At 42.4% G+C, this 25,555-nt stretch overlaps 1 protein-coding gene across 1 annotated transcript in view; it reads right to left on the bottom strand.

Moving 5' to 3' along the window:
• The window catches only part of LOC126446060 (sodium-dependent serotonin transporter), a 507,897-nt gene that overhangs the window by 101,116 nt on the left and 381,226 nt on the right, over nucleotides 1-25,555 (bottom strand). Inside the window, exon 10 of the mRNA XM_050090978.1 lies at nucleotides 5,512-5,657. Within this exon, the coding sequence (XP_049946935.1) occupies nucleotides 5,512-5,657 (146 nt within the window). The remainder of the gene's footprint in view (nucleotides 1-5,511; nucleotides 5,658-25,555) is intronic.

Below are 25,555 nucleotides of genomic sequence, written 5' to 3'. Positions count from 1 at the left end.
AAGAAGGGACCGGTTAGTAGGACATGTTCTGAGGCATCAAGGGATCACAAATTTAGCATTGGAGTGCAGCGTGGAGGGTAAAAATCGTAGAGGGAGACCAAGAGATGAATACACTAAGCAGATTCAGAAGGATGTAGGTTGCAGTAGGTACTGGAAGATGAAGGAGCTTTCACAGGATAGAGTAGCATGGAGAGCTGCATCAAACCAGTCTCAGGACTGAAGACCACAACAACAACAACTGCAGCATCGTATCCGCTCAACTAATTCCTACTCAAAATGCACACGCACTATCTCGTAAACTTTGACCGCCGTTTTCTCAGAAACGGTCAGATATCTACGGATAAGCGGAGACACTTGTCAGCTTATTTTGACCCCTCCTCCACTCAGAGAAGTTTTAGGGAAATCAGATTACTGCACTTTCCGCGATCTCCTCGTGAGCTTAGGAGAATAGTCCAGGAGAACCATTGTGTAAAGCAGTGAAATAATGCAGCATTGAGAAAAGATGATGTAGGTTTGAAACTCGCGAGGCAGCAGATACTGCACTAGTGAGTGGCTCAGTAAATAGTTAAATTGAAGAGTAACTAACATCATGAAGATGCACAGCCACGGAAGTTGGACAGGCAAATATATGTAAAATAAAGATAAGTGCGAGGAAATCTTGAGTAACACAAGAAAACAATCTATCGACAAAAGAAAGAGGGTTCAATGAACCACGTTAAAGCTGTCTCTCTACAGTTCCACTCTCGAACGGCACACGGGAAAAATGAGTACTTAAATTTTTCTGTGCAAGCCCTGATTTCTCTTATTTTATCAAAAAATGGTTCAAGTGGCTCTGAGCACTATGGGACTTAACATCTGAGGTCATCAGTCCCCTAGAACTTAGAACTACTTAAACCTAACTAACCTAAGGACATCATACACATCCATGCCCGAGGCAGGATTCGAACCTGCGACCGTAAGAGTCGCGCGGTTCCGCACTGAAGCGCCTAGAACCGCTCGGCCATCAGAGACAGCTCTTATTTTATCGTGATGATCATTTCTCCCTATGTAGGTGGGTGCCAACAGAATGTTTTAGAAATCGGAGGAGAAAACTGGTGATTGAAATTACATGAGAAGATCCCGTCGCAACGAAAAATGACTTTGTTTTAATGATTGCCACTCCAATTCACGTATCATGTCTGTGACACTGTCTGCCCTATTTCGCGATAATACAAAAGAGCTGCCCTTCTTTGTACTTTTTCGATGTCATCCGTCAGTCCCACCTGATGCGGATCCCACATCGCACAGCAATACTCCAGATAGGGCCGACAAGCGAGATGAATGCAGTCTCTTTGGTAGACCTGTTGCACCTTCTAAGTGTTCTGTCAATGAATCGCAAGCTTTGGTTTGCTCTACCCACAATATTATTTATGTGATCGTTTCAATTTAGATTACTTGTAACTGTAATCCCTAAGTATTTAGTTGAATTTACAGCCTTCAGATTTGTGTGACTTATCACGTAATCGAAATTTAGCCGATTTCTTTTGCTACTCATGTGAATAACTTCACACTTTTCCTTATTCAGGGTCAATTTCCACTTTTCACACCATACAGATATCTTATCTAAATCATTTTGCAAGTCGTCTTGACCATCTGATGACTTTACAAGCCGGTAAATGACAGCATCATCTGCAAACAATCAAAGACGGCTACTCAGATTGTCTCTTATGTCGTTAATATAGATCAGGAACAATATAGGGCCTATAACACTTCCTTGGATAACGCCGGATATTACTTCTGTTTTACATTTCGATACATGCGAAAAAAGGCCACTGCTGAGAAGTGAGCTGTAAGGTGGGTTAATGATGTAACATTGGCGCCAGATTTTATCACAATTCTATCCAGCGCTATCGCAGGAGTGTCCCACGATGGAAAGGTCGTCACAACTCCTCTTACCCACATTTCATCCCATTTTTTTGACGCCTCTGCGATGGAGGTCAGAGCCGCGACACACAGCATTGAAATCACTTGGTTTCCTTATGGGTAGCAGAGGAAAAACGTTTAAGACACTCTGCGACTCAGTCGACACGAAAAGCCCTGCGTAGACGGCATAAAGGGCTTCAATCAAACTACTGCCTCCCATGGAACGTTGATTCCCACACATTTCGCTGTCGAAAACAACAGTCTGCAGTGCAACGAGCAACAGGAACACTTTCTTGCTGACATCTCGGATGATTCAACCCCACTCTAGGGACATCGTGGGGCTGCAGCCCCATTGAACGTGCTCCGATTCTTTTGGAGTATAGTGCGACCGCAATTGTTGCTCTCGTATATAGGATGGAACCACTAGCGACCGTTCAAAAGCGTTCGACGAAATCTAAATGTGATCCGAAGCAACAAAGTGCGTTATATGCTTCATCAGCCATCCTATTTCGCGCCCACGTGTGGCGTGATCATAGAGGGGTGCGCCACTCACCTATACATGAATAAAACGGCAAAGAGTCCCTCTAAGAGCCCCAGTTTGGCGACATCCGCCTTGCCAACCACGCACTTTTGTTGAGCACGTTACAAATGCACTTGTCACAGACCTCGACACCCATTCAGCTGATTGGTGCTCTGCTGCCTGCTCTAGAATCTGAGGTGAGGCAAGCTTAGGTGGGATTGCCTGAGAGCAGGTTTTAGGCACCTTTGAACAAAATTTCGAAATTATGCGTTACAAAGGGAGACAATTAAATGGTTTCGAAAAGCGATTTTTTTTTTTTTTTTTTTTTTGCACAGTGTATTGACTCACAGACCAATTTTCTTACGATATGCGATACACCTAAGCTCTATTGAAATATCTGCTCTCGTCATTAACAAGTGCATAGTGGTCCAACTTCCGTGTAAAGAATGTTCAAAGTATAGTAGAGAGAACTCACTCGGGAGGTGACTGTGAGTACTCATGTAGGTGGTGGTTCTCAGTGCTCACATATTTGGTGGTGGGGAGTACTCTTGTAGGTGGTGGCTGAAAGTGCTCACGTAGATGGTGGTGGGGAGTACTCATGTAGGTGATGATATACAGTACTTATGTAGCTAGTGGTGGAGGGTACTCGCGTGGATGATGCTGGGTAGTATTTGTGCAATTAGTGGTGGGAAGTACTCATGGACAAAGGTGGTGCTCGGGAATAGTCACACATGTTATGAAAGATGTGATATGTAGCTGTCTAGAGGTGATGTGCCATAATGTATTAAGTTATCTTTGCAGAATTTTAACTAACCAGTTTTAGTTGACAGGTTATGCAGGGTGTTTCAAAAATACATTCAAAAACTTGGGGATAGGTTCCTTACTCCAAACTAATAAAAAAAAATATATCTACTAAAAATCGGTTCTAAAAGGTCTGTCTTAAGAGCTAAGAGCACTTGTCATCTTCGATACAGTGAAACACGTCTCTTTCAGAGTATGTATTTTGAGGAAGAGGTAGAATGGACCCAAAAAAAAAAAATCCAGTCAAAAATTGACTCAAAAATGCATACCTTAAGAGACATCAGCACTTGTTCAATCGAAGAGATATGTTTCACTGTAGCAAAGACGAATTCATGTCACAAATCCACAGTAGCTCTGTTGAATGTATCTGGCTTGGCGATAATTCTGCATATGTCTAGTCACTGTATTTTATCAGTATATTTTGTGTAACTGATCTCAATTTAACAGGGTTAGGAGTGAGTCAGGACTGCGTTGCAAGGGCCTAGCTATTCTGCAATGGGATGTCACTGTGAGCCAGTGAATACACAGTAACTTTCTAATTGAACACTGTTTCCTCATTATAGATTTTATTTAAGGATTACATGAATCGACTTCCCATAGGAATATAGTAATGTTTAGTTTCTCCGTGTTTATATTTAGCACGTATCAGTGACCATAGCGTTGATTTTATAGCATACAGCTTTTGATCGTGATAGATTTTCTGGCCTTCAGATTGGGTTACTGAATGTCATTTCGCACACTGATTACAGGACGTTTACTGAAAGGAAGTGGGAGACTTTAATGTAAATTTCTTGAGTAGAATTGACGAATATTGATAAAAGAAACAAACTAAATATATAATTCTCTTGAATCTTAGAAGAATTTCAGAGAAAACTAGTCATTTACTCAAAAAAAGTAATGTCACTATCTCTTTCCAGAATGAAAATAATTTAAGTTTGAAATTGTAACATAGTACTGAGAAGTACTCCACATATGATCAGTCGGACATTTATAAGCTTTACTGGCAACAGTGTGACCATTTCTATGTTGGTTAGAAAGGCAGAAAGCTAAGAAGCATATCAAGGAACACTCTTACCAAAGTAACTCATTACCTATAGGTACCCAATTAAAATTTCACAAGCAGACACTTAACTGTATGCATGAGCAACTGGAACTACTGCATAAAGGTAATAAGGAATTAGTCACAAATTTACTTGAAGAATAAGCAGTATTCTTTGGTGTGCAGAAACACCCAGAATGAAATTTTGAATAAACAAGCAGAATTAATAAACAAGAAATACTTAAAATACTTGACTGAAGTGTTCAGTACCGTGTATATGACCCTACGTTTTATATCATCATTGACATATCCATTTTAAAATATGCGTTTGTTTTCTAGTACCGCATTATGTGATATTATCCTTTAACTATCACTGATTATACACTACATGTCATAACATAAATTACTACAGTTACTGCATGCTAATGTATATTATTATACTTTGTACATTAATACACAATAAATTCTGAGATGTTACCATAGTTTTCTCTTTTATCATCATACATTTATACAGCTGACTAATACTTTTATGTTTCCATGTTCAGAGTCAATTTTTGGGACACATGTTTTAGTAACTTTTAAGACTAAACATATGAAGTAGCTCTTGCTATATCTGTTCTTTGGCTTGTTCTTCATAACACACATCTATGGTTATTTACTCTTCGATTTGTTTAAAATTGGCTGATGATCAGTTTCAGCTATGCTTTCGCAACTGCTGCAGCACCTCTTTAGATGAGACACCTGTGTATTCTTTAGTGTCGAACATTTTTGATAGGGTTGTGGTAATAACATTGCCGTACAGATACGACGTGGCAAGATACATAAATAATATATGAAACTTTGGAAGTATTGTATTGTATCAGCTCTTCTGTAACGAATTGTACGCTATGCAGTTGTCATTCTTTCATCTTTTTTTATCCAGACAGATACTGTAATGACAGTTATTAAATAACGAACGTATCGGCAACTGTACATCATGAATTTTGTAGAATACTTAACAACTTTTTGCAAGGGCCTTATAAAAAAAGGTACTCACGTAAGTGGTTGTGGGAAGCACTCGTGTAGTTGGTGGTGGGGAGTACTCACATAGTTGGTAGTGGGACTCACGTGGATAGTGGTGAGGTGTACTCGGAATATTCACGTGGGTGATGGTGGTAGTCAGTACTCACGTAGGTGGTGGTGGTGGTGGTGGCCAGTACTCGCCTAGTTGGTGGTTGTGAGCATGGGTTTGCTGGCGGTGAGTACTCACGTAGGTGGTGGTGGGGAGTGCGCAGATGTAGACGGCAAGCAGCAGCACAGCGACGAAGGCCTCGCGGTGCCGGCCGAGCACGCGCGGGTACTCGTCGCACAGCGCCGTGATCATAGCCTCCAGGCCGCCGAACGTGCTGTCCAGCCCTGCACACACCACGTGCACTCACTCAACACTTTCACGAGCAAATTTTTATGTGTAATTCACTGTTAAAGAGAACGCAGTTCATTTCAGATGTTCGTCCTTATGCAGAGATACTCATTTCAGAGGCAGCTGTTTCGGATCATGGTGGAGGAAGAACTTGCTAGGGAAGGGGAGGAGAAATCTTCATGAGGCTTTGCAGTTACCTCCTGGGTGAAACCCAAATTTCCCCGCAAAGTGAGGGTTTGTCATACTGCTGCTCCATCTGCGGGATAAGAATATTTAGGCTGGAGCTTTTAGAGAGGACTAGGCTACTTCATATTTAGAAAATCAGATGAGCAAAAATTATTAGTTTTTGAAAGGAAAATATTAAGGAAAATTTTTGTACCGAAGAGAGACCAGAAGCACAGGAGTGGAGAATACTTTAAAACCAGGAACTGAATGAGCTATAAAAACAGGCTGACATCAGCCAAAGGATGAAGAGGAAGAGACTGATGTGGGCCGGACATCTAATTCGGATGGAAGAGGAACGAATACTTGAAGTAGCATTCTCTGGAGCCATAGGGGGCAGAAGGAAGCGAGGAAGGCCACGAACATGATGGAAGCAGGACATCGACGAGGACGCAGTGGCAATGGGCCTGAGAAAAGGAGAATGCACTACAAAAGCCAGGAACAGAGAGCACTGGAAGAGGAATGTAGAGAAAGCGTATAGTCTCCAAGGCCCAAGTGACAGTTAAGAAGAAAGAGAAGAAGAAGGCTACGAGCTGCAATTGCGTTTAACACTCTCCTTCCTCTTCATTCATTACAAAACGAACACAACACTACGTTCTACAAGCACACTTCACTGTCATCCACACGACACAGATACCGAACCAAAACTTCATAACAGGTAGCAGAAAGTCCACCATAAACCACCCACCCTAGAGCCTAGTCAAGGACGTCAGTGCGGGATTACCAAATTTGTACCTCAATGCTTGTTTCTTGAATACGGGACTTGCCTTTGCGTACAGCGTGACGGCAAGTAGGACTCCTAGCAATGCTTGTGACAGCGTTCAGCACGGCAGATGGCGTCGAATGCATTCTTGCCTGTCATAACAACAACGAAGTGTAGAGCGTAGAGTGCATAAACTCACGATAGCTGCCGAATTTGTGGACTAACTGCAGCTGATGGTCCAGATAACGCGTTCTATGACGTTTCCAGTAATGGGATCCTATCCTCAAGGAATCAAATAAGTCATCGTGTACAACCCCTCGAAGTTGGTCAGCTTTTCTTACACTCTGTGTGTATGTGCGTGTGTGTGTGTGTGTGTGTGTGTGTGTGTGTGTGCCTGTGTATGTGTGTATTCAAAGGAGTCTGTTTCATTTCGCGTATGTTTCACTTCTTATTTCATCTGCCGAACTCTTTCATTATCTGCATATAAATTCAATGAAGTTCTTCTCTCTCTCTCTCTCTTTCTGAGGTATACCGGTCTTACTCTATGGGTTGCACAGCGGACCATTCTGCTTCGTCTCATACATCCTGGTGTCCTGAGCTGGAAAGCACCCGGCAAAGAATTGACGTAGACTGCCCAGTTACCTATTTATGACGCTTTTTGTGTATTCCAAATTTTTGCTTACTGTCGTTCGCGTATTTATGACTGTTAATTGGCAATAATTTGCCAATATGTGATTGTGAGAGTCACTCGTGAGGAACATAGCACGGAACAACACATGGTATACTTGAGGACAGTTTATGGCGTAAGACACTTACCCTTTTTTTTTATTTGCTGATAAGTATACGTGCAGTTCGGAAGCTACGTTACCATTGTGAGCTATGTTTTTTTTTCTTTTTGTTTGTGGAACATAGCTCTCATTGCGTCAATAGATCTACGATTTGGTTCACTATGTTTGAGGGAGAGAATTAGTCTATTGTTTTTAAAAATCTTGGAACTATGATCTATATTGCTTACTTATATTTTTTAATGAAAGGTTTTAGAAAATCAAGATTTTTTGATGCAAACTTATGTTTTGTGGACTTTATTTGTACGTGATGTTGATCAACTACGTGGGCGGGGCAAAAGACTGCGTTCATTTCTGTTCTGGTCCCATACAACATACTTAAAAACTGCACTAGCTGTACTGAAAACCTGTCTTCTCTTTTAATAGACAAGTTTGCTAGTAATCAATGTGTAACTACCGAATGTATCTGATTCTTCTTGGGAGCATGTGACTTCACTGTGTATAAAAAAAGCCTTAGAAATCTCTATTAACCGGTCAACATGTATTGTGAATTTAGCAGTGCGCTTTACTGGTTACAATGGTTACTACAACTCCATCACTGTCATCTCCTTCCCATGACACTCCAGTTACGAAAAAAAGCAACACACAATACCTGACCAGAAAATAAGTGAACCAAGACGGTGTTTCATTAGGAAGAGAGCAAACTGAAAGCCATCGTAAATGATCCTTCAGTTAACTGTGCTAAGCAAACCACTAAGTAATATTCGAAGACATTGTTTTATCCAGTGAAAAAACAATGTGTGGACTGGATGTTGACATGTACACACCTTTAGATTTTCCCATGTCTCAATCAGAGAGAGAGTGTCGATTGGATGTTGACATGTCCCCACCTTTAGATTCTCACTTGTGTCAAGCACAGAGTTCAATGTCGTTTTATTCTACTACACATCATGTTAAGGCGAGTAGCGCGTTTACATAAGTGAAAAAGGGACGGATAATTCCTGCCTCACATGAGTAATAAGAGAAAATCGGAGAAGTACGAACTTTGTTGTTGAACTATGAAACAATTACATGCTTGTGTACAATTACTGTTTTTGGTGCCGAGAAACTGCATTGTGGGAATCAACTTGTATTATAGAATCAATTATCTTATGACAAACAGGTTACATTGTTAGCAAAAAGTAGAAGATTGTAACTAATGGAGCCTGTGTTGATTCCTATAGTCAGATGTTCAGATATATTTTTCCTTTAAAATATTTCTGGCGTTTTGAAGACCTATTCCATGACTACTGGTCAAACACACAGGTTCACTGGAATGAAAATAAGTAAACAAAATCATTAATACGAAATATATTACAATGCCCTCGTTCTTGACTAAAATACTTTTCTTCTGTCTTGAAATCATCGTTCACTAAAGGAATGTTGTCACCAATGTTATTCTGAAACAAAAAAAGACAACGACACTAACTGGGTCGAATGATTAGATCGTAGAATTTTAGAAAAATATTCTTCACGTTGTTTTGGTAACGTTTTTTCATAATATGCTCGCTCTTCTATCCGTGATGTACAAGCAAATCACTCGCTACAAAGCAGGAAGTATTAGAGAAGGATGTAGCTTGTGTTGTTGACAACGTCATCCAAGGACCTATTCAGCAAGTCCCCCCCGCCCCTCACCACCGCAAACTCTAGGAAAGGAAAATGAATTTCTGCTCAGTTGCACGGGAAGACGTTGCAATTCAGAATCAGAGTGAAGAAAGTCAGAACATTTAATGGATGGGGTTTGTTTTGAACTATAGTTGCATAAAGTACAGATGTATGTAGGTCCTGAACTACTTCGCCTGGAACTGCCAACCTAGGGAAGCAATTGGTTGTTACCCATTACCGAATGTTCTGTGTCCTCCGATTTTGTTTCGTTTGTGCGTTGCTTCTTTTGAAATGAGTAATGTGACAAACACTAATCTACCAACGATTTCGAGTCCCATTCTCACAACACAAGAAGGAATCGTCGATTGCTACCACCGTATGTCAGTTCTGTTTACGCACAATCAAAAATGGTGGATATAGACTATGAGAAGGATGCGGGCGTTTTTCACCCGCACCGCTCCTCTTCCGTAACTTCTCGTTTGTTTACGCTCTCGGCAGGCTGTCGCGTTACAGTGTCTGCACTATAGCATGTTTAGTGAATGATAAACACAGATTTTTAAATGATTCTGAGCTCTATTTTGCAAGAAATTCCTCCTCACTTAGTCTACCACACAGAAGATCCCCCACACTCCACCCAGCCGCGCGGGATTAGCCGAGCGGGCTTAGGCGCTGCAGTCGTGGACTGCGCGGCTTGTCCCGGCGGAGGTTCGAGTCCTCCCTCGGGCATGGTTGTGTGTGTTTGTCCTTAGGATAATTTAGGTTATGTAGTGTGTAAGTTTAGGGACTGATGACCTTAGCAGTTAAGTCCAATAAGATTTCACACACATCTGAACATCTCTGAACACTCCACCCATTCCATCTCGAATCCTGAGGAAACTTTTACATTCGGGCCTAAGAAATACAGAGTGACGCGATCCACATCAAAAGTGTCTTGTTAGATGGTTTGAACGTGACTGTACCACTCGTAAATGAAACAGGACTATGAAAATCACTCCTTGGATGCCATGTACTCTGCAGCCTCACACACAGGTTTAGATGTACATGAATGAGAGGATTTTATATGGTGTTTATATTTCAGGACTGCAGTGAAACAAAATAAGTGTATAGTTTCGTTACTAATTCAGATTTTGTAATTGAGATCTTTTCCTCGAATTCGTAGGATAATGATTTCATGTTGCACAAAATGACAGTGGAACAGTTATAAATTTTACGAATTCAAAGTCCGTCCTATGTCTGTATTTCGGTTTTTATTTCTTTTTGTTTCCAAAATTTATTTCGGAGTGAAACCTCCATCGTCAGGGTTTCCTAGAGGCAGTCAACATGTTTCATCATGAAATGGGGTAGCAAGCACATCTGAGGGATGTTATGTTATTATGTAAATGGAAAACCGTCAAAAGAAAAAAGCAAGGTGTGTCTCCATATTCAAAGAATCTGTTCTACTTCTGCTCGATGCAGAAACTCTTCTCAGATTTTTGGTTTCAATTACATGAAAACATAATTGACAAACAAGAGTACGAAAATATTGAGAGAAAACATATTATGTATGTACATGGGAAACAAATGATCGCTACTAAGAAAAAAAAAGAGCTATCTGTATGTTCAGGGAATCTGCTCCATACAGAAATTCTTCATAGATTTTTGAGAGGAAACATACATAGTATGTATGTTTACTCTAAAACATCCGAGAACAATTTCTGTACGGAGCAGAAGTGAAACAGATTCTCTGAATATGCAGAGATCTGTCTTTTTTTTTTCTAAGTAGCGATCATTTGCTTCCCATCTCCATAACCAAAGATATTCACTTAAGATAGTTGCCATTTATGAACAGGTTACATTGGATCAGTAAGATTGTTGAAAAGAAGTACTTTATATTACTATAGTTAATTTTTGTGTAGCAGCTTACAATCGGTGCGATACTATAAAAGAGCAGCACCTGTTTGATTACGAATATTAATTTTAGCGCAGTTAAGGATGACGCGATATTTTCTAGAAATTTTGGCTTAAAGTATCCCACTCATTGCAAGTTCTTATTTCAAAATGTCTTTCCTCTGTTCCTTCAGATCAAGTTATCATAAAAATTAATTGTAAAACCGCGAATTATTTTTTCCATTGTGTTTTACATAATTTCTCTTTTAATAGTCACTTACGTAATTTCTCATAGTAGTAACATAGTTATGGTCTTACACCTATAACACAGAACTACCGTAAGCAAATATTTTGGTGGTTCAAATGGCTCTCAGCACTATGGGACTTAACATCTGAGGTCATCAGTCCAGTAGAACTTACAACTACTTAAACCTAACTAACCTAAGGACATCACACTCATTAATACCCGAGGCCGGATTCGAACCTGCGACCGTAGCGGTCACGTGGTTTCAGACTGAAGCGCCTAGAACCGCTCGGCCACACTGACCGGCAAATATTTTGGTCAAATAAGATGTTTTTTCTCAATTTTTTCGTACTACTGTTTGTTAACGATATGTTTATATAATGGAAACCGACAGTCTTAGAGGAATTTCGCCATGGTCCACCAATGATGCAAATTCTTGCAAGATACAGGTAAGCTATAGAAGTGTAGCGCTCATATGCTTTTCTTTTCATTGATGTAAGAATATAACCGTCGTCAGATGTGTTTGCTTCACCAGGTTAAGGTGAAAAACCTCGCGCGAATACTGGAATCCCTGAACGTGGAAGTTTCATTCCGAAATACGTATCTGAAATAAAAACTTGAAATACTGAAGTAGAGTCACCCGACAGACTTAAAATCCCGAAATATATACATTTTGGTTACGTCGAACGTGACTTGGAACAAAAGTTTACGATTGTTCCCGTTTTCTCCTACCGGCGGATTGTTAAAGCACGACACATGCACGGTTAAATGCAAATAAAGTCAGAGGAGCTCGAGTGGAACATCTGTCTTGGAAAAATTCCGATGACGAAAGAATCGTTTATGTCCAGCTTACTGCAGTAAATGGAAGTGGGAGCACGATCCACTCATTGTTCAAGTGTGAGACGACGTCGTACGGCTTGGAGGAGACAGAGGTTGGGCCATATGGTGGGCTTCCGGTTGGGACGGCGGTCGCTCGAGAAAGGCTTTCACACGAGAGCTCCTGAGAAACACTCTGTTCGTCGTTCCGAGAAATGAGTGACGAGAGCCAGAGTAAAGGGAAATCCGCTTATGCAACGCAGCTGCGACGCTCTTTCAGGGCTGGCGCACCACACACAAGGTGCAGTTGCTCGTTCTACTCGTGCTGGTGCTAGTCCTGGCACACGTCAGGTTCTGCCCCAGCGTCCGTTCCCCAGCCCACCCTCTATTGTAATCTACTGCTTTCTCTCTCCCTCTCTGTGCGTGCGTGTGTTTGTGTGTGTGTGTGTGTGTGTGTGCCCTCTCCTCCCCACCTCTCCCTCTATCTATCACCGCCTCCCTTAAACTCAAAACTGTCTCTCGCTCTCCCTCCCCCACCCCCACCCCCACCCCCACCCCCTCTCTCTCTCTCTCTCTGTCTCTCAGTTTCTGTTTTTGTCTCTTTCTCTGTCCATTCTCTTGTGACGCCGATTACGTACGTGGGGACCTTAACTGTCTCAGCTATTACAGAAAGCATGAGCTTAGCGTTACAGGTTATGATTAAATACTGTCATTCGAAATTAATATTGCCATGGAAAACATCTGTGGATGGAAAAAGAGCGTAGTTTTTTCACCTTATCATAATAAATAATTATATATATGACATAATGCATGATAGTAGTGTACATTATTCAACCAGCTTGTGACCTGTACCTTACAGGGTATGTTGTACTGTTAGCGACAAGAGAGCGCTATAGGTATTGGCTCTGTGATTGTCGGGTAGATGATAGTTCGAACTCATGAGGGACCGACGGGTCTGTGAAGCGAGAAAGGAGCAACAAGAAAAAAAAGGAACATATCAATTAACAGGCAGTACGGTATACCTGGTCACCCTGAAGAAGTACTGTCGCATTGAAGACGACGAATGAAACATTAGTTTTACAGTTGTTTTAGTGATTCATAATGACACACCATACCATCCAATATGGTTTCACTGAAATTCTCATTGGTCGTGGAAATCTACACAGTAGTGATTGTCAAGAAGATTATAACGAAGGGTCCCTTTTGGAACGCTGACGGAAGCTTTAGTGGTTACTGGAGTAGTGCTCACCGAAGAAGGCCTGAGGCAGGCAGCTATTCTGTGGCGAACGCAAGGGAATACCCCGTGACAGGTCTCCCGCTGGGTTCCTTCTGGTCCCATGTGCAAAAGCGGCGTGCGACCAGAAGAACAAGTTGGACATCTAGCGATGATCTCTGTGTTTAGTCATAACTATCATGTTATTTGTAAGATACTGGATAAACCATAATACAACCAGAGACACCATTTAACAATAAGTATAGCATAGCCCAGTAACATTTCTAGTAGAATTGTCAACAAGCATATGCAATCATACAATATCGCTGATCATCTGACATAATTGTCGTCACTAAATTTCAGCTGGAAATTAAGTTTAGTTCTGTCCAGTATTCATGAAATGTCAGAGATAGCGCACAACTGATTACTACTAGAATAACAACGAATGTAGAATAACAATGAATGTAATCAGTAAACAAACAGCCATCAACAGAAATAAGAAAATCGCTGATTATCTGTCACAAGAGCTGTTCAATTTCAAATGGCTCTGAGCACTATGGGACTTAACTGCTGAGGTTATCAGTCCCCTAGAACTTAGAACTACTTAAACCTAACTAACCTAAGGACATCACACACATCCATGCCCGAGGCAGGATTCGAACCTGCGACCGTAGCGGTCGCGCGGTTCCAGACTGTAGCGCCTAGAACCACTTGACCACCCAGGCCGGCAAGAGCTGTCACTAAATGTCAACAACAGATTAAGATTTATATCCGACGACTAACAAACGAAAAGTCAGAACGTACTAAAAAACTGGTTATCATTGCTACATCAACGTAAAATATAATCAGTAAGAAATACACTCCTGGAAATGGAAAAAAGAACACATTGACACCGGTGTGTCAGACCCACCATACTTGCTCCGGACACTGCGAGAGGGCTGTACAAGCAATGATCACATGCACGGCACAGCGGACACACCTGGAACCGCGGTGTTGGCCGTCGAATGGCGCTAGCTGCGCAGCATTTGTGCACCGCCGCCGTCAGTGTCAGCCAGTTTGCCGTGGCATCCGGAGCTCCATCGCAGTCTTTAACACTGGTAGCATGCCACGACAGCGTGGACGTGAACCGTATGTGCAGTTGACGGACTTTGAGCGAGGGCATATAGTGGGCATGCGGGAGGCCGGGTGGACGTACCGCCGAATTGCTCAACACGTGGGGCGTGCGGTCTCCACAGTACGTCGATGTTGTCGCCAGTGGTCGGCGGAAGGTGCACGTGCCCGTCGACCTGGGACCGGACCGCAGCGACGCACGGATGCACGCCAAGACCGTAGGATCCTACGCAGTGCCGTAGGGGACCGCACCGACACTTCCCAGCAAATTAGGGACACTGTTGCTCCTGGGGTATCGACGAGGACCATTCGCAACCGTCTCCATGAAGCTGGGCTACGGTCCCGCACACCGTTAGGCCGTCTTCCGCTCACGCCCCAACATCGTGCAGCCCAACTCCAGTGGTGTCGCGACAGGCGTGAATGGAGGGACGAATGGAGACGTGTCGTCTTCAGCGATGAGAGTCGCTTCTGCCTTGGTGCCAATGATGGTCGTATGCGTGTTTGGCGCCGTGCAGGTGAGCGCCACAATCAGGACTGCATACGACCGAGGCACACAGGGCCAACACCCGGCATCATGGTGTGGGGAGCGATCTCCTACACTGGCCGTACACCACTGGTGATCGTCGAGGGGACACTGAATAGTGCACGGTACATCCAAACCGTCATCGAACCCATCGTTCTACTATTCCTAGACCGGCAAGGGAACTTGCTGTTCCAACAGGACAATGCACGTCCGCATGTATCCCGTGCCACCCAACGTGCTCTAGAAGGTGTAAGTCAACTACCCTGGCCAGCAAGATCTCCGGATCTGTCCCCCATTGAGCATGTTTGGGACTGGATGAAGCGTCGTCTCACGCGGTCTGCACGTCCAGCACGAACGCTGGTCCAACTGAGGCGCCAGGTGGAAATGGCATGGCAAGCCGTTCCACAGGACTACATCCAGCATCTGTACGATCGTCTCCATGGGAGAATAGCAGCCTGCATTGCTGCGAAAGGTGGATATACACTGTACTAGTGCCGACATTGTGCATGCTCTGTTGCCTGTGTCTATGTGCCTGTGGTTCTGTCAGTGTGATCATGTGATGTATCTGACCCCAGGAATGTGTCAATAAAGTTTCCCCTTCCTGGGACAATGAATTCACGGTGTTCTCATTTCAATTTCCAGAAGTGTAGAACCAGAAACAACTATACTGCATAGTAATCAGGACTTGAAAACGTATGTGACATTATATTATTCATAAGTAACTTACATGCAATACAATAAATGTTCCAAAATTTATAAGGTGCTCTAATACAGGTAAATAGGCCTACAGTTCAAATGAAATAGCACTACTGGCCATTAAAATTGCTACACCAAGAAGAAATGCAGATGATAAACGGGCATTCATTGGACAAATATATTATACTAGAACTGACATCTGATTAGATTTTCACGCAATTGGGTGCATAGATCCTGAGAAATCAGTACCCAAAACAACCACCTCTGGCGTAATAAGGGCCTTGATACGCCTGGGCATTGAGTCAAACGGAGCTTGGATGGCATGTACAGGTACAGCTGCCCATGCAGCTTCAACACGATACCACAGTTCATCAAGAGTAGTGACTGGCGTATTGTGACGAGCCAGTTGCTCGGCCACAATTGACCAGACGTTTCAATTGTTGAGAGATCTGGAGAATGTACTGGCTATGGCAGCAGTCGAACATTTTCTGTATCCAGAAAGGCCCGTACAGGACCAGCAACATGCGGTCGTGTATTATCCTATTGAAGTGTAAGGTTTCGCAGAGATCGAATGAAGGGTAGAGCCACGGTCGTAACACATCTAAAATGTTCACTGTTCAAAGTGCCGTCAATGCGAACAAGAGATGACCGAGACTTGTAACCAATGGCACCCCTTCCATCATGCCGGGTGATATGCCAGTATGGCGATGACGAATACTCGCTTCCAATGTGCGTTCACCGTGATGTCGCCAAACACGGGTGTGACCATCATGATACTGTAAACAGAACCTGGATTCATCCGAAAAAATGACGTTTTGCCATTCGTGCACCCAGGTTCGTCGTTGAGTATACCATCGCAGGCGCTCCTGTCTGTGATTCAGCGTCAAGGGTTAGCGCAGCCATGGTCTCCGAGCTGATAGCCCATGCTGCTGCAAATGCCGTCGAACTGTTGGTGCAGATGGTTGTTGTCTTGCAAACGTCCCCATCTGTTGACTCAGAGATCGAAACGTGGATGCAAGATCCGTAACAGCCATGCAAATAAGAAGCCTGTCATCTCGACTGCTAGTAATACGAGGCCATTGGGATCCAGCACGGCGTTCCGTTTTACCCTCCTGAACCCACCGATACCATAGTCTGCTAACAGGCATTGGATCTCGACGAACGCGAGCAGCAATGTCGCGATACGATAAATCGCAATCGCAATAGGCTACAATCCGACCTTTATCAAAATCGGAAACGTGATGGTACGCATTTCACCTCCTTACACGAGGCATCACAACAACGTTTCACCAGGCAACGCCGGTCAACTGCTGTTTGTGTATGAGAAATCGATTGGAAACTTTCCTCATGTCAGCACGTTGTAGGTGTCACCACCGGCGCCAACCTTGTGTGAATGCTCTGAAAAGCTAATCATTTGCATATCACAGTATTTTCTCCCTGTTGGTTAAATTTCGTGTCTGTAGCACGTCACTTCGTGGTGTAGCAATTTTAATGGTCAGTAGTGTAATATTTACAGCAGAGGAACTGGTTATACAAATATATTATACTTTGTTACTATATGTAAGTTATGGGCATCAATAAGAAAAGATACCTTATTATACAGAAAATGCCATAATAAAATGGAGTAATACGGTTTGATGACGAGATCTAAACAGACATGGAACAACTTCGGATGGGGCATGATATGAATTTTTCTCAAGCGATTTAGAATAACAAAGGGATAATGTAACTCTGGATAGACAGAGGAGTATTTGAAGCACTTAACTCTCGAATACATTCTGCGGCCTATCTCAAGTGACTATTAATGGCAGACTGGCTCTCCACGTGAAACATATCTCCCTTTTGGCAGTTGTCAGGAAGGGATAGCACTGGTAGGACTTATCCCCCAGACAGTGAAATAACGACGTCCCCACACAGCCTGTCTGCGAGGAGAACGCTTCGTTCAGCCCAATCTTACCTACACACTACTGCAAATATCTCCAGATGCCACACATTAGAGGCGCACAGATTAGTTTGCGAAGTGGCAGACACTGTGATAACCGATCGCGGAATAGAAAAGCTACTACAATAACTTAATAATGGAAAGGCATCAGGACCAGATGAGATACCCATAAGATTCTAGAAAGATTATGCGAAAGAACTTGCTCCATTTATAGCAGCAGTTTACTGTAGATCACTAGAGCAAAGAAGGGTACATAGTATTTTCAAGAATGGCCGCAGAACTGATGCACACAATTATAGATCTATATCACTGCCGTCACTCTTCTGTAGAATTATGGTAAATGTTTTATGCTCAAGAATCATTACGGTTTTGGAAAACGAACGATCTTCTCTATAAAAATCAACGCGAAGCCTGAAAACAGAGATCTTGCGAAAATCAATTCGTTCTGTTCTTCCATGAGATCCACAGCGATGTAAACAACGGCGCTCAGGTTAATTCCATATTCCTTGACTTCAGGAAAGTACTTGACACCTTCCCGCGCTGCCGTTTAGTAGAAAAAATACGTGCTTGGCGAGAAGTGGGCCAGAGTTGTGACTGGACTCAAGAATTCCTTGCAAATAGAACCCAACACGTCGCCCTTAACGGAACAAAATCGACGGGTGTAAAGGAATTTCCGGAGTACCCATGGAAGTGTGAAAGGACCGTTACTGTTTGCAGTGTATATAAATGATGTAGTAGGAAGCGTGGAAAGCTCTCTAAGCGTGTTCGCAGATGATCTATATCTATAAAATGTAGAAACTGCTAGAAAACAATATCGATTTGCAGAATGGCTTGCAGAGGACTGATGAATAGCGCATGCTCTGGCAGCTGACCCTGAACGTAAATAAATGTAACATATTGCGCATTCATACGAAAAGAAATCCACTACTGAACAGCTACACTATCGACGACAAATTTCTAGAAATAGTATATACATTAAAATATCTGGGAGTAACTATCCAGAGCCACCATAATGGAATGACCAAGTAAAACAAATAATAGGAAAAGCAGCTGCCAGACTGAGAGTCATAGGAAGAAACTTAAGGAAATGTAATTCATCCACGAAGGAAGTGGCTTGTAAGCTGGTTATTCGACTGATTCTTGAGTAATGTTCATCAATCTGGAATCCCTACCAGGCAGAACTGATAGAAGAGAAGAGCCAAAGAAGAGTGGCGCGTTTCGTCACTGGACCGTCAAATCGGCGCTACAGCGTTACCGAGATGCTAAAAAGACTCCTGTGGCAGATGTTACAAGAGAGGCATTATGCATAATAGGGAGGTTACTACTGAAATTTCGAGAGAGCACTTCCCCTGAAGAGTCGGACAACGTATTACTTCCTGCCACATACATTTCGTGTAATGAGCACGACGTGAAAATTCTAGAAGTTAGAACCTATACAGAGGTTTATCGACGTTCTTCCCATGTGCCATTCGCGTGTGGAACTTAGTCGGGGCGGTCAATCAGTGGTACGAGAAGTATCCTCCATGACACACCATTAAGTGGCTTGGGGAGTATGATGTCAACGTAACATGTCACCAAATAATATTTGGACAGTGCTACGACCGAGCTGTGTTGTGTTGTTCTGGCGGCAGCGAGGACAGCTGCGTTCGAAGGAGGATTGCGGGTTCGCCGCGCCTGGCGCGACCTCCGGGTTGCGCACAATTTGTCACGCGCGGATTTTCGTCAGGCGTCTGCGTCGGCCTGTCCCTCGCCTTTCTCGCCGACAGTAGGTAGAAAAATCAGCTGCCTGTCACGCTGACAGCTACCGGCGTCCGCCCCACGTCATCTCGGCAACAGCCGAGAGCGCGTACTCCGTTGCTAGGGCGGCGGTAGTCCACCGGCTGGCCTTATCCCCCCATCAGTAAGGATTTGGGGTAGGGAAGTCACAAGATGCGATGTACGAAACTGGACAAGAATTTTTGACAACTGTGGAGGCATAATATTCGGTGAGCGTAATGATGTACAGGAGCCATCGACAACATATGATGGACACTGCTGTTTTCCAGGATGTAACAAATGAGAATCAAATGTTACCTTGTAAGGTTTCTAGTTCATTTTTAGTAATCACTTTACCATCGGGTGAGCAAGATATATGAGAGAGGCGAAATACCCTCAGACTTCAAGAAGAATATAATAATTCCAATACCAAAGAAAGTAGGTGTTGACAGATGTGAAAATTACCGAACTTTCAGTTTAATGAGTCACAGCTGCAAAATACTAACGGGAATTCTTTACAGACGAATGGAAAAGCTGATAGAAGCCGACTTCGGTGAATATCAGTTTGGATTCCGTAGAAATGTTGGAACACGTGAGGCAATACTGACCCTACGACTTATCTTAGAAGAAAGATTAAGGAATGGCAAACCCACATTTCTAGCATTTGTAGACTTAGAGAAAGCTTTTGACAATGTTGATTGGAACACTCTCTTTCAAATTCTGAAGGTGGCAGGCGTAAAATACAGGGAGCGAAAGGCTATTTACAATTTGTACAGAAACCAAATGGCAGTTATGAGAGTCGAGGGACATGAAAGGAAAGCAGTGGTTGGGATGGGAGTGAGACAGGGTTGTAGCCTCTCCCCGACGTTATTCAATCTGTATATTGAGCAAGCAATAAAGGAAACAAATGAAAAGTTCAGAGTAGGTATTAAAATCCATGGAGAAGAAATAAGAACTTTGAGGTTCACCGATGACATTGTAATTCTGTCAGAGACAGCAAAGGACTTGAAAGAGAAGTTGAACGGAATGGACAGTGTCTTGAAAGGAGGGTATAAGATGAACATCAACAAAAGCAAAACGAGGATAATGGAATGTAGTCGAATTCAGTCGGGTGATGCTGAGGAAATTAGATTAGGAAATGAGACACTTAAAGTAGTAAAGGAGTTTTGCTATTTGGTGAGCAAAATAACTGATGATGGTCGAAGTAGAGAGGATATAAAATGTAGACTGGCAATGGCAAGGAAAGCGTTTCTGAAGAAGAAAAATTTGTTAACATCGAGTATAGATTTAAGTGTCAGGAAGTCGTTTCTGAAAGTATTTGTATGGAGTGTAGCCATTTTGGAAGTGAAACGTGGACGATAAATAGTTTAGACAAGAAGAGAATAGGAGCTTTCGAAATGTGGTGCTACAGAAGAATGCTGAAGATTAGATGGGTAGATCACATAACTAATGAGGAGGTATTGAATAGAATTGGGGAGAAGAGGAGCTTGTGGTACAAGTTGACTAGAAGAAGGGACCGGTTGGTAGGACATGTTCTGAGACATCGAGGGATCACCAATTTAGTACTGGAGGGCGGCGTGGAGGGTAAGAATCGTAGGTGGAGACAAAGAGATGAATACACTAAACAGATTCAGAAGGATGTAGGCTGCAGTAGGTACTGTGAGTCGAAGAAGCTTGCACAGGATAGAGTAGCATGGAGAGCTGCATCAAACCAGTCTGAGCACTGAAGACCACAACACAATCAGGGAAAGAGTCCCGAGCTTCATATTTCTATTGGATTTGTCATGTTTCATATTTGTACGCTAAAACTTCTTCAAACACTAGTTTTCGATAGTCGATACGTTACGCAGTGGAGCTTCTGAGTAGAACCACTGACCTTTGGTTGCTATAGTCCGACCCTCGAAAGAGGCACGGACGGGGATTGCGTTGTTGGCAATTTCAAGCGACAGCTGCCGAATGCGCATGCGCGTGGTTTCCGGTTGAAGAAATCATATATCCTGCAATTTATGTCTCTCGCTTGCTTATGCACGATTTATCACTTACCACACCATCAGCGACGACAACTCGCAACAAATAGAATAGAAATTCACAAAAGAACTCGTTACGATCATGTTTAATGCTCGCATTAGCTACGGCATCCACAGCAACGCGCTCAGAACAGTTCTGAACGCTGCGCTGGGCTGCGTATTACATGCTCATCACTTCAAGCAATACTGAGTTTCTGTTGCCAAAGGTAAGCCAAAAAATTTGTAAGGGCCAGCTACAGTACAGACGAAATAGTAAGAGCATGTACAGTTGGATGTTGCTTTTCAAAATTTATTATCCGTACATGGTGCAGTTTTCATGCAGTTAACTCTTTCGAAAACACACAGGTACTTACAAATAACCCGGCCATTTCATGTCCATGTCTCAACTGTGAACGTAAAACATCGTATCCCTATGATTCGTGTCCGTGTCGAATATTGTAGTTGTGTTGTCTCACTCTGGTTTTCACTTTGCTTAGCGAAAAAAAAATGCATTTTATTACACTTCTACAGCTCTGCTATGGCAGCTTTGCAGACTGCAGCGAATGCTGTTTCATCCACTAGCAGTGTGTGACTACGAAAAATGGAGAATCAACAGCTGGACTACTCCTGTCCGCCCCTTGTGAATGCTAGTTTTAAATGCCGTTCGTGCCGTCGACTGCGCTGTGTCTGTTTTGAAGTGTAGTGTCGAATCGTTTCGCGTAACATTTACGTTATACTGAAAAGATGCACTATTTCATTCGTGTTATTTCTGCTGGTAACTCGTCATGCTGACCCCTTGAAAGTAGTACACCATTTTGATTAGTTTTGGAGCTATGCTACCCTTTACGTATGGAGTGGGGGGGGGGGGGGGGAAGGGGTGGGAGGGAGAGAGAGAGATAGAGAGAGAGAGAGAGAGAGAGAGAGAGAGCGAGAGAGAGAGAGAGAGGGACAGACAGACAGACAGACAATGCAGTCTGTCTGGTCAATTCTGTTGCTCCTTCTGGAAAGCACCCTGTTCGTTTTTCCATACGTTTGAAACGTTTCGTTTGCGCTTCTCTGGCAGAACTGGCGTAATTTTCTTCATGTTCAAAAGTCGAAGCTCTGTTTGAGACAAAGGTATTATTATGTAGAGGTAGGTAGCTCTTCACTAATTGACTGTTAACATGTTATCCTATAAATGTGACTGCATTTAATAAGTAAATGTGTTCTATACACATTGCACAGTTTAGTAATATGTAATTGCGTGTTACTCCGGATTTCCTACGCAAGAATGATGCCTCTGATTTGAGACTCAGTGACGGTATCTGAACATGTTGTTGTCGTAGTCTACACCAGCGATTCTCAATCTATGGGGTGCGTCCCTATAGGGGAACGAGATACCACTAAATGGGGGGCGACAGCTCACTGAAAAGAAAAGAAAAGTAATAATTCAAAAACCGGTTAATTTACTGACAGAAAAGAAAATCAAAACACATTCTGCCGAATAAAAAATTAAAATTTACATTTACTGTTATATAACGCACTTTTAAGTAGAACTGTGTCGGTACTGCACAATTCATTTAATAATCAACTTTTCAATAATAAATTAGATAACGAGATCTGTAATTATCAATGTCTCCCTTTGACCTGGTTTTGAGAGCAAAGTTTTTCGAAGGAATGTTTAATATTATAAATAGGCACTCTCAGTTCTTTTTTCTGCGTTTAGCTGAAATCAGTATTTTGTCTTCAAGCCAGCCGACAGAGAAAATCCAGTTTCTCAAAAGCAGGATGTGGAAAGTAGTAAGAGTACGTGAAATATTCTTGTTTTCAGTCGAGAAAACTCATTGATCCATCCTTGCCCCTAATTCAAAGAGCGATTTATTGCTAAATTATTTTCTGATTTCGCCATTTGCCGTCAAATCTATGAGGACTTCTTCTTCGGTAGTTGAGAGATCTTCTGCAGCTATTTTCGCACGCTACCTGTGGACAGAGTGCAGCTGAGTGCCACCGCTTTTCGTTTTGTCAGTGTGGCGGATCGGTGCTGCGAAATAGCAATAAATTTACTCATTCTTTGTAATTTTGGGAAAAAGGGCAATGAGAAATGAAAATTATCATCGAAGGTTGAGAAACCTTGGCCTATGGTATGAAGACTGGTTTCATAAATCTCTCCACCCTAATCTATCCTGTGTAACACTCTGCATAGCTACTGCAAAGTACATCAAACTGCACTTGCAAATCTTGGTGCCTTCTGCAATTTTTACGATCCCGCCCCGCCCTTCCAATGTACACATACTTCTCGCTATTACCAGATTGACCATTCCTTGACGGTTCAAGATGATAGGATAGCTGATTCCTTCTTTTAATCAAGTTATGACACAAATTTTTTTTGTGTCTACTTTGCTTTCGCCTCGTAATAGCTAACGTGGAATATTTTCCTCCAGACAAGCACCAAACCCCGACACGCCGAGTAGACTCAAGGGTTACAACTCAGCCGTTAGACAGTTGCGCATCAGCTACTAGACAGTTACGAACCATCAGTCAGACAGTGCACTGCGGTGTTTGCAAATAGCGCAGTACAGGACTCTGAAGACTACCCTACCCTATTTTCGGCTAGTAGTAGAATGTCAGTAAGAATTACAGGCTGATACAGTGAAAATCCAGAGCGATTCCGTAATGGTGTTACAAAATTTCAGGAATTATGGGAAGCGTACATATATCAGTTGGAGCTAGGGAACCATGGTTCTGAAACGCCCGAATCCGAAGTTACAAGCGAAAAATCGATCTAATACCTCTGATAGTGCAATATATGTATCGGTAGTGTTGTTGCGAATATTATAGGATTGGAAAGTTTCAGAGGTGGTGGTATGGACCGGAAAAAGAAAAAAATATGTGCTGTAAACGTGGGCTCTAAAATGCATACCTTAAGAGAGATATGCGCACTTATTCACTAGTGATCTGTTCATAGTAGCGAAGATGGGCAAGTGCTCTTAGCTTAAAGATATGCAATTTAGCGCCAGTATTTACTGGATTTTTTAATGAAATATGGAAACCAAAGAGTCTGCAGTGGAAGAATTGTCTTTCACAGTATCGAAGATCAGCAGTGCTCATAGCTCTTAAGGTATGTGTTTTAGAGCCCATGTTTACTAAATATTTTGTTCTTGTTTTGGACCATACTACCAACTCTGTAAGTTGCCTACCCTACAATCTTAGCAGAAACAGTACAGGTACATGTATTCCACTAACAGAGGTATCTGAACGATTTTCGTTATAACTTTCGATTCGGTCGTTTCCGGACCAGGATCCCTTACCCCAAAATTATATATGTATCGTTTCCATCATCCCTCAAAGTTTGTAACACCTTCATGGAATCACCCAGTATGAAGACTGCGAATAGCCAGGAAAGATATTTAGATATCATTGGATCGGGTTTAGGACATCAAGTACCACGCATCAGACTGTACCGAAGTTCAGTGCCATTTGTAACGTACTCTGTTAAAAATCTTATTGGTTATTTCTTAGTGTGTTTCCACAGCTTTCTTATAGCGCTGCCCTCTCAGACAAGTGTGTATTTGCAAACGTGCAAAATCAGCTACCACTGAGAAAAGGTAGTAGTGCAAGTTTTCTGCTACCGCCGGCGTTTGGACAGAATTAATAGTAACATTCAGTTACTACTACAGTCACTACCTAAATAACAAAACTCATCTATTACTCTTAGCGTCTCATTCCCTAATGTTATTCCGTGAGAATCACTTGACTTAGACTGCGTTCTATTATCCTTATTTTATTTTTGTTGACGTTCATCTTATAACGTCTCCAGATGCTATCCATTCCATTTAACTGCTCTTCCAAGAAATTTGCCGTCTCAGACAGAACTATTGTGTCATCAGAAAACGCCTAAGTTTTAATTGTGATGCCTGAACTTTAATTTTCTTTTCAAGTTCACCACATTCACGTAGGATACGGTGTCCTAAAATTGATACGGCAAAAACTTTCGAAAAAATGACTATCCGTCTGTTCATAAGAAAATCACACCTATCACAAACATTTCTATTCTTTAATTTACGTCTATGGTCACAATCTTTTCTGTTTAACAGATTACCGGTTTCGGTCTTTAATGACCATCATCAGATCTGTCTCATAAAAGCAAAGTCCTAATGCACTGCAGCCATAGTGGCATAGTCAACTGTTAAATGCGGAATCAGCACCAGCATTTAACAGTTGACTATGCCACTATGGCTGCAGTGCATTAGGACTTTGCTTTTATGAGACAGATCTGATGATGGTCATTAAAGACCGAAACCGGTAATCTGTTAAACAGAAAAGATTGTGACCATAGACGTAAATTAAAGGAAACTAATTACATATACGGGTCACTGTGTTTTTTCGCGAC

Source organism: Schistocerca serialis, chromosome 1 (genome assembly GCF_023864345.2).
Source record: "Schistocerca serialis cubense isolate TAMUIC-IGC-003099 chromosome 1, iqSchSeri2.2, whole genome shotgun sequence".
Taxonomy (NCBI): Eukaryota; Metazoa; Arthropoda; class Insecta; order Orthoptera; family Acrididae; genus Schistocerca; species Schistocerca serialis.
This window is presented reverse-complemented; position numbering and strand designations above follow the sequence as displayed.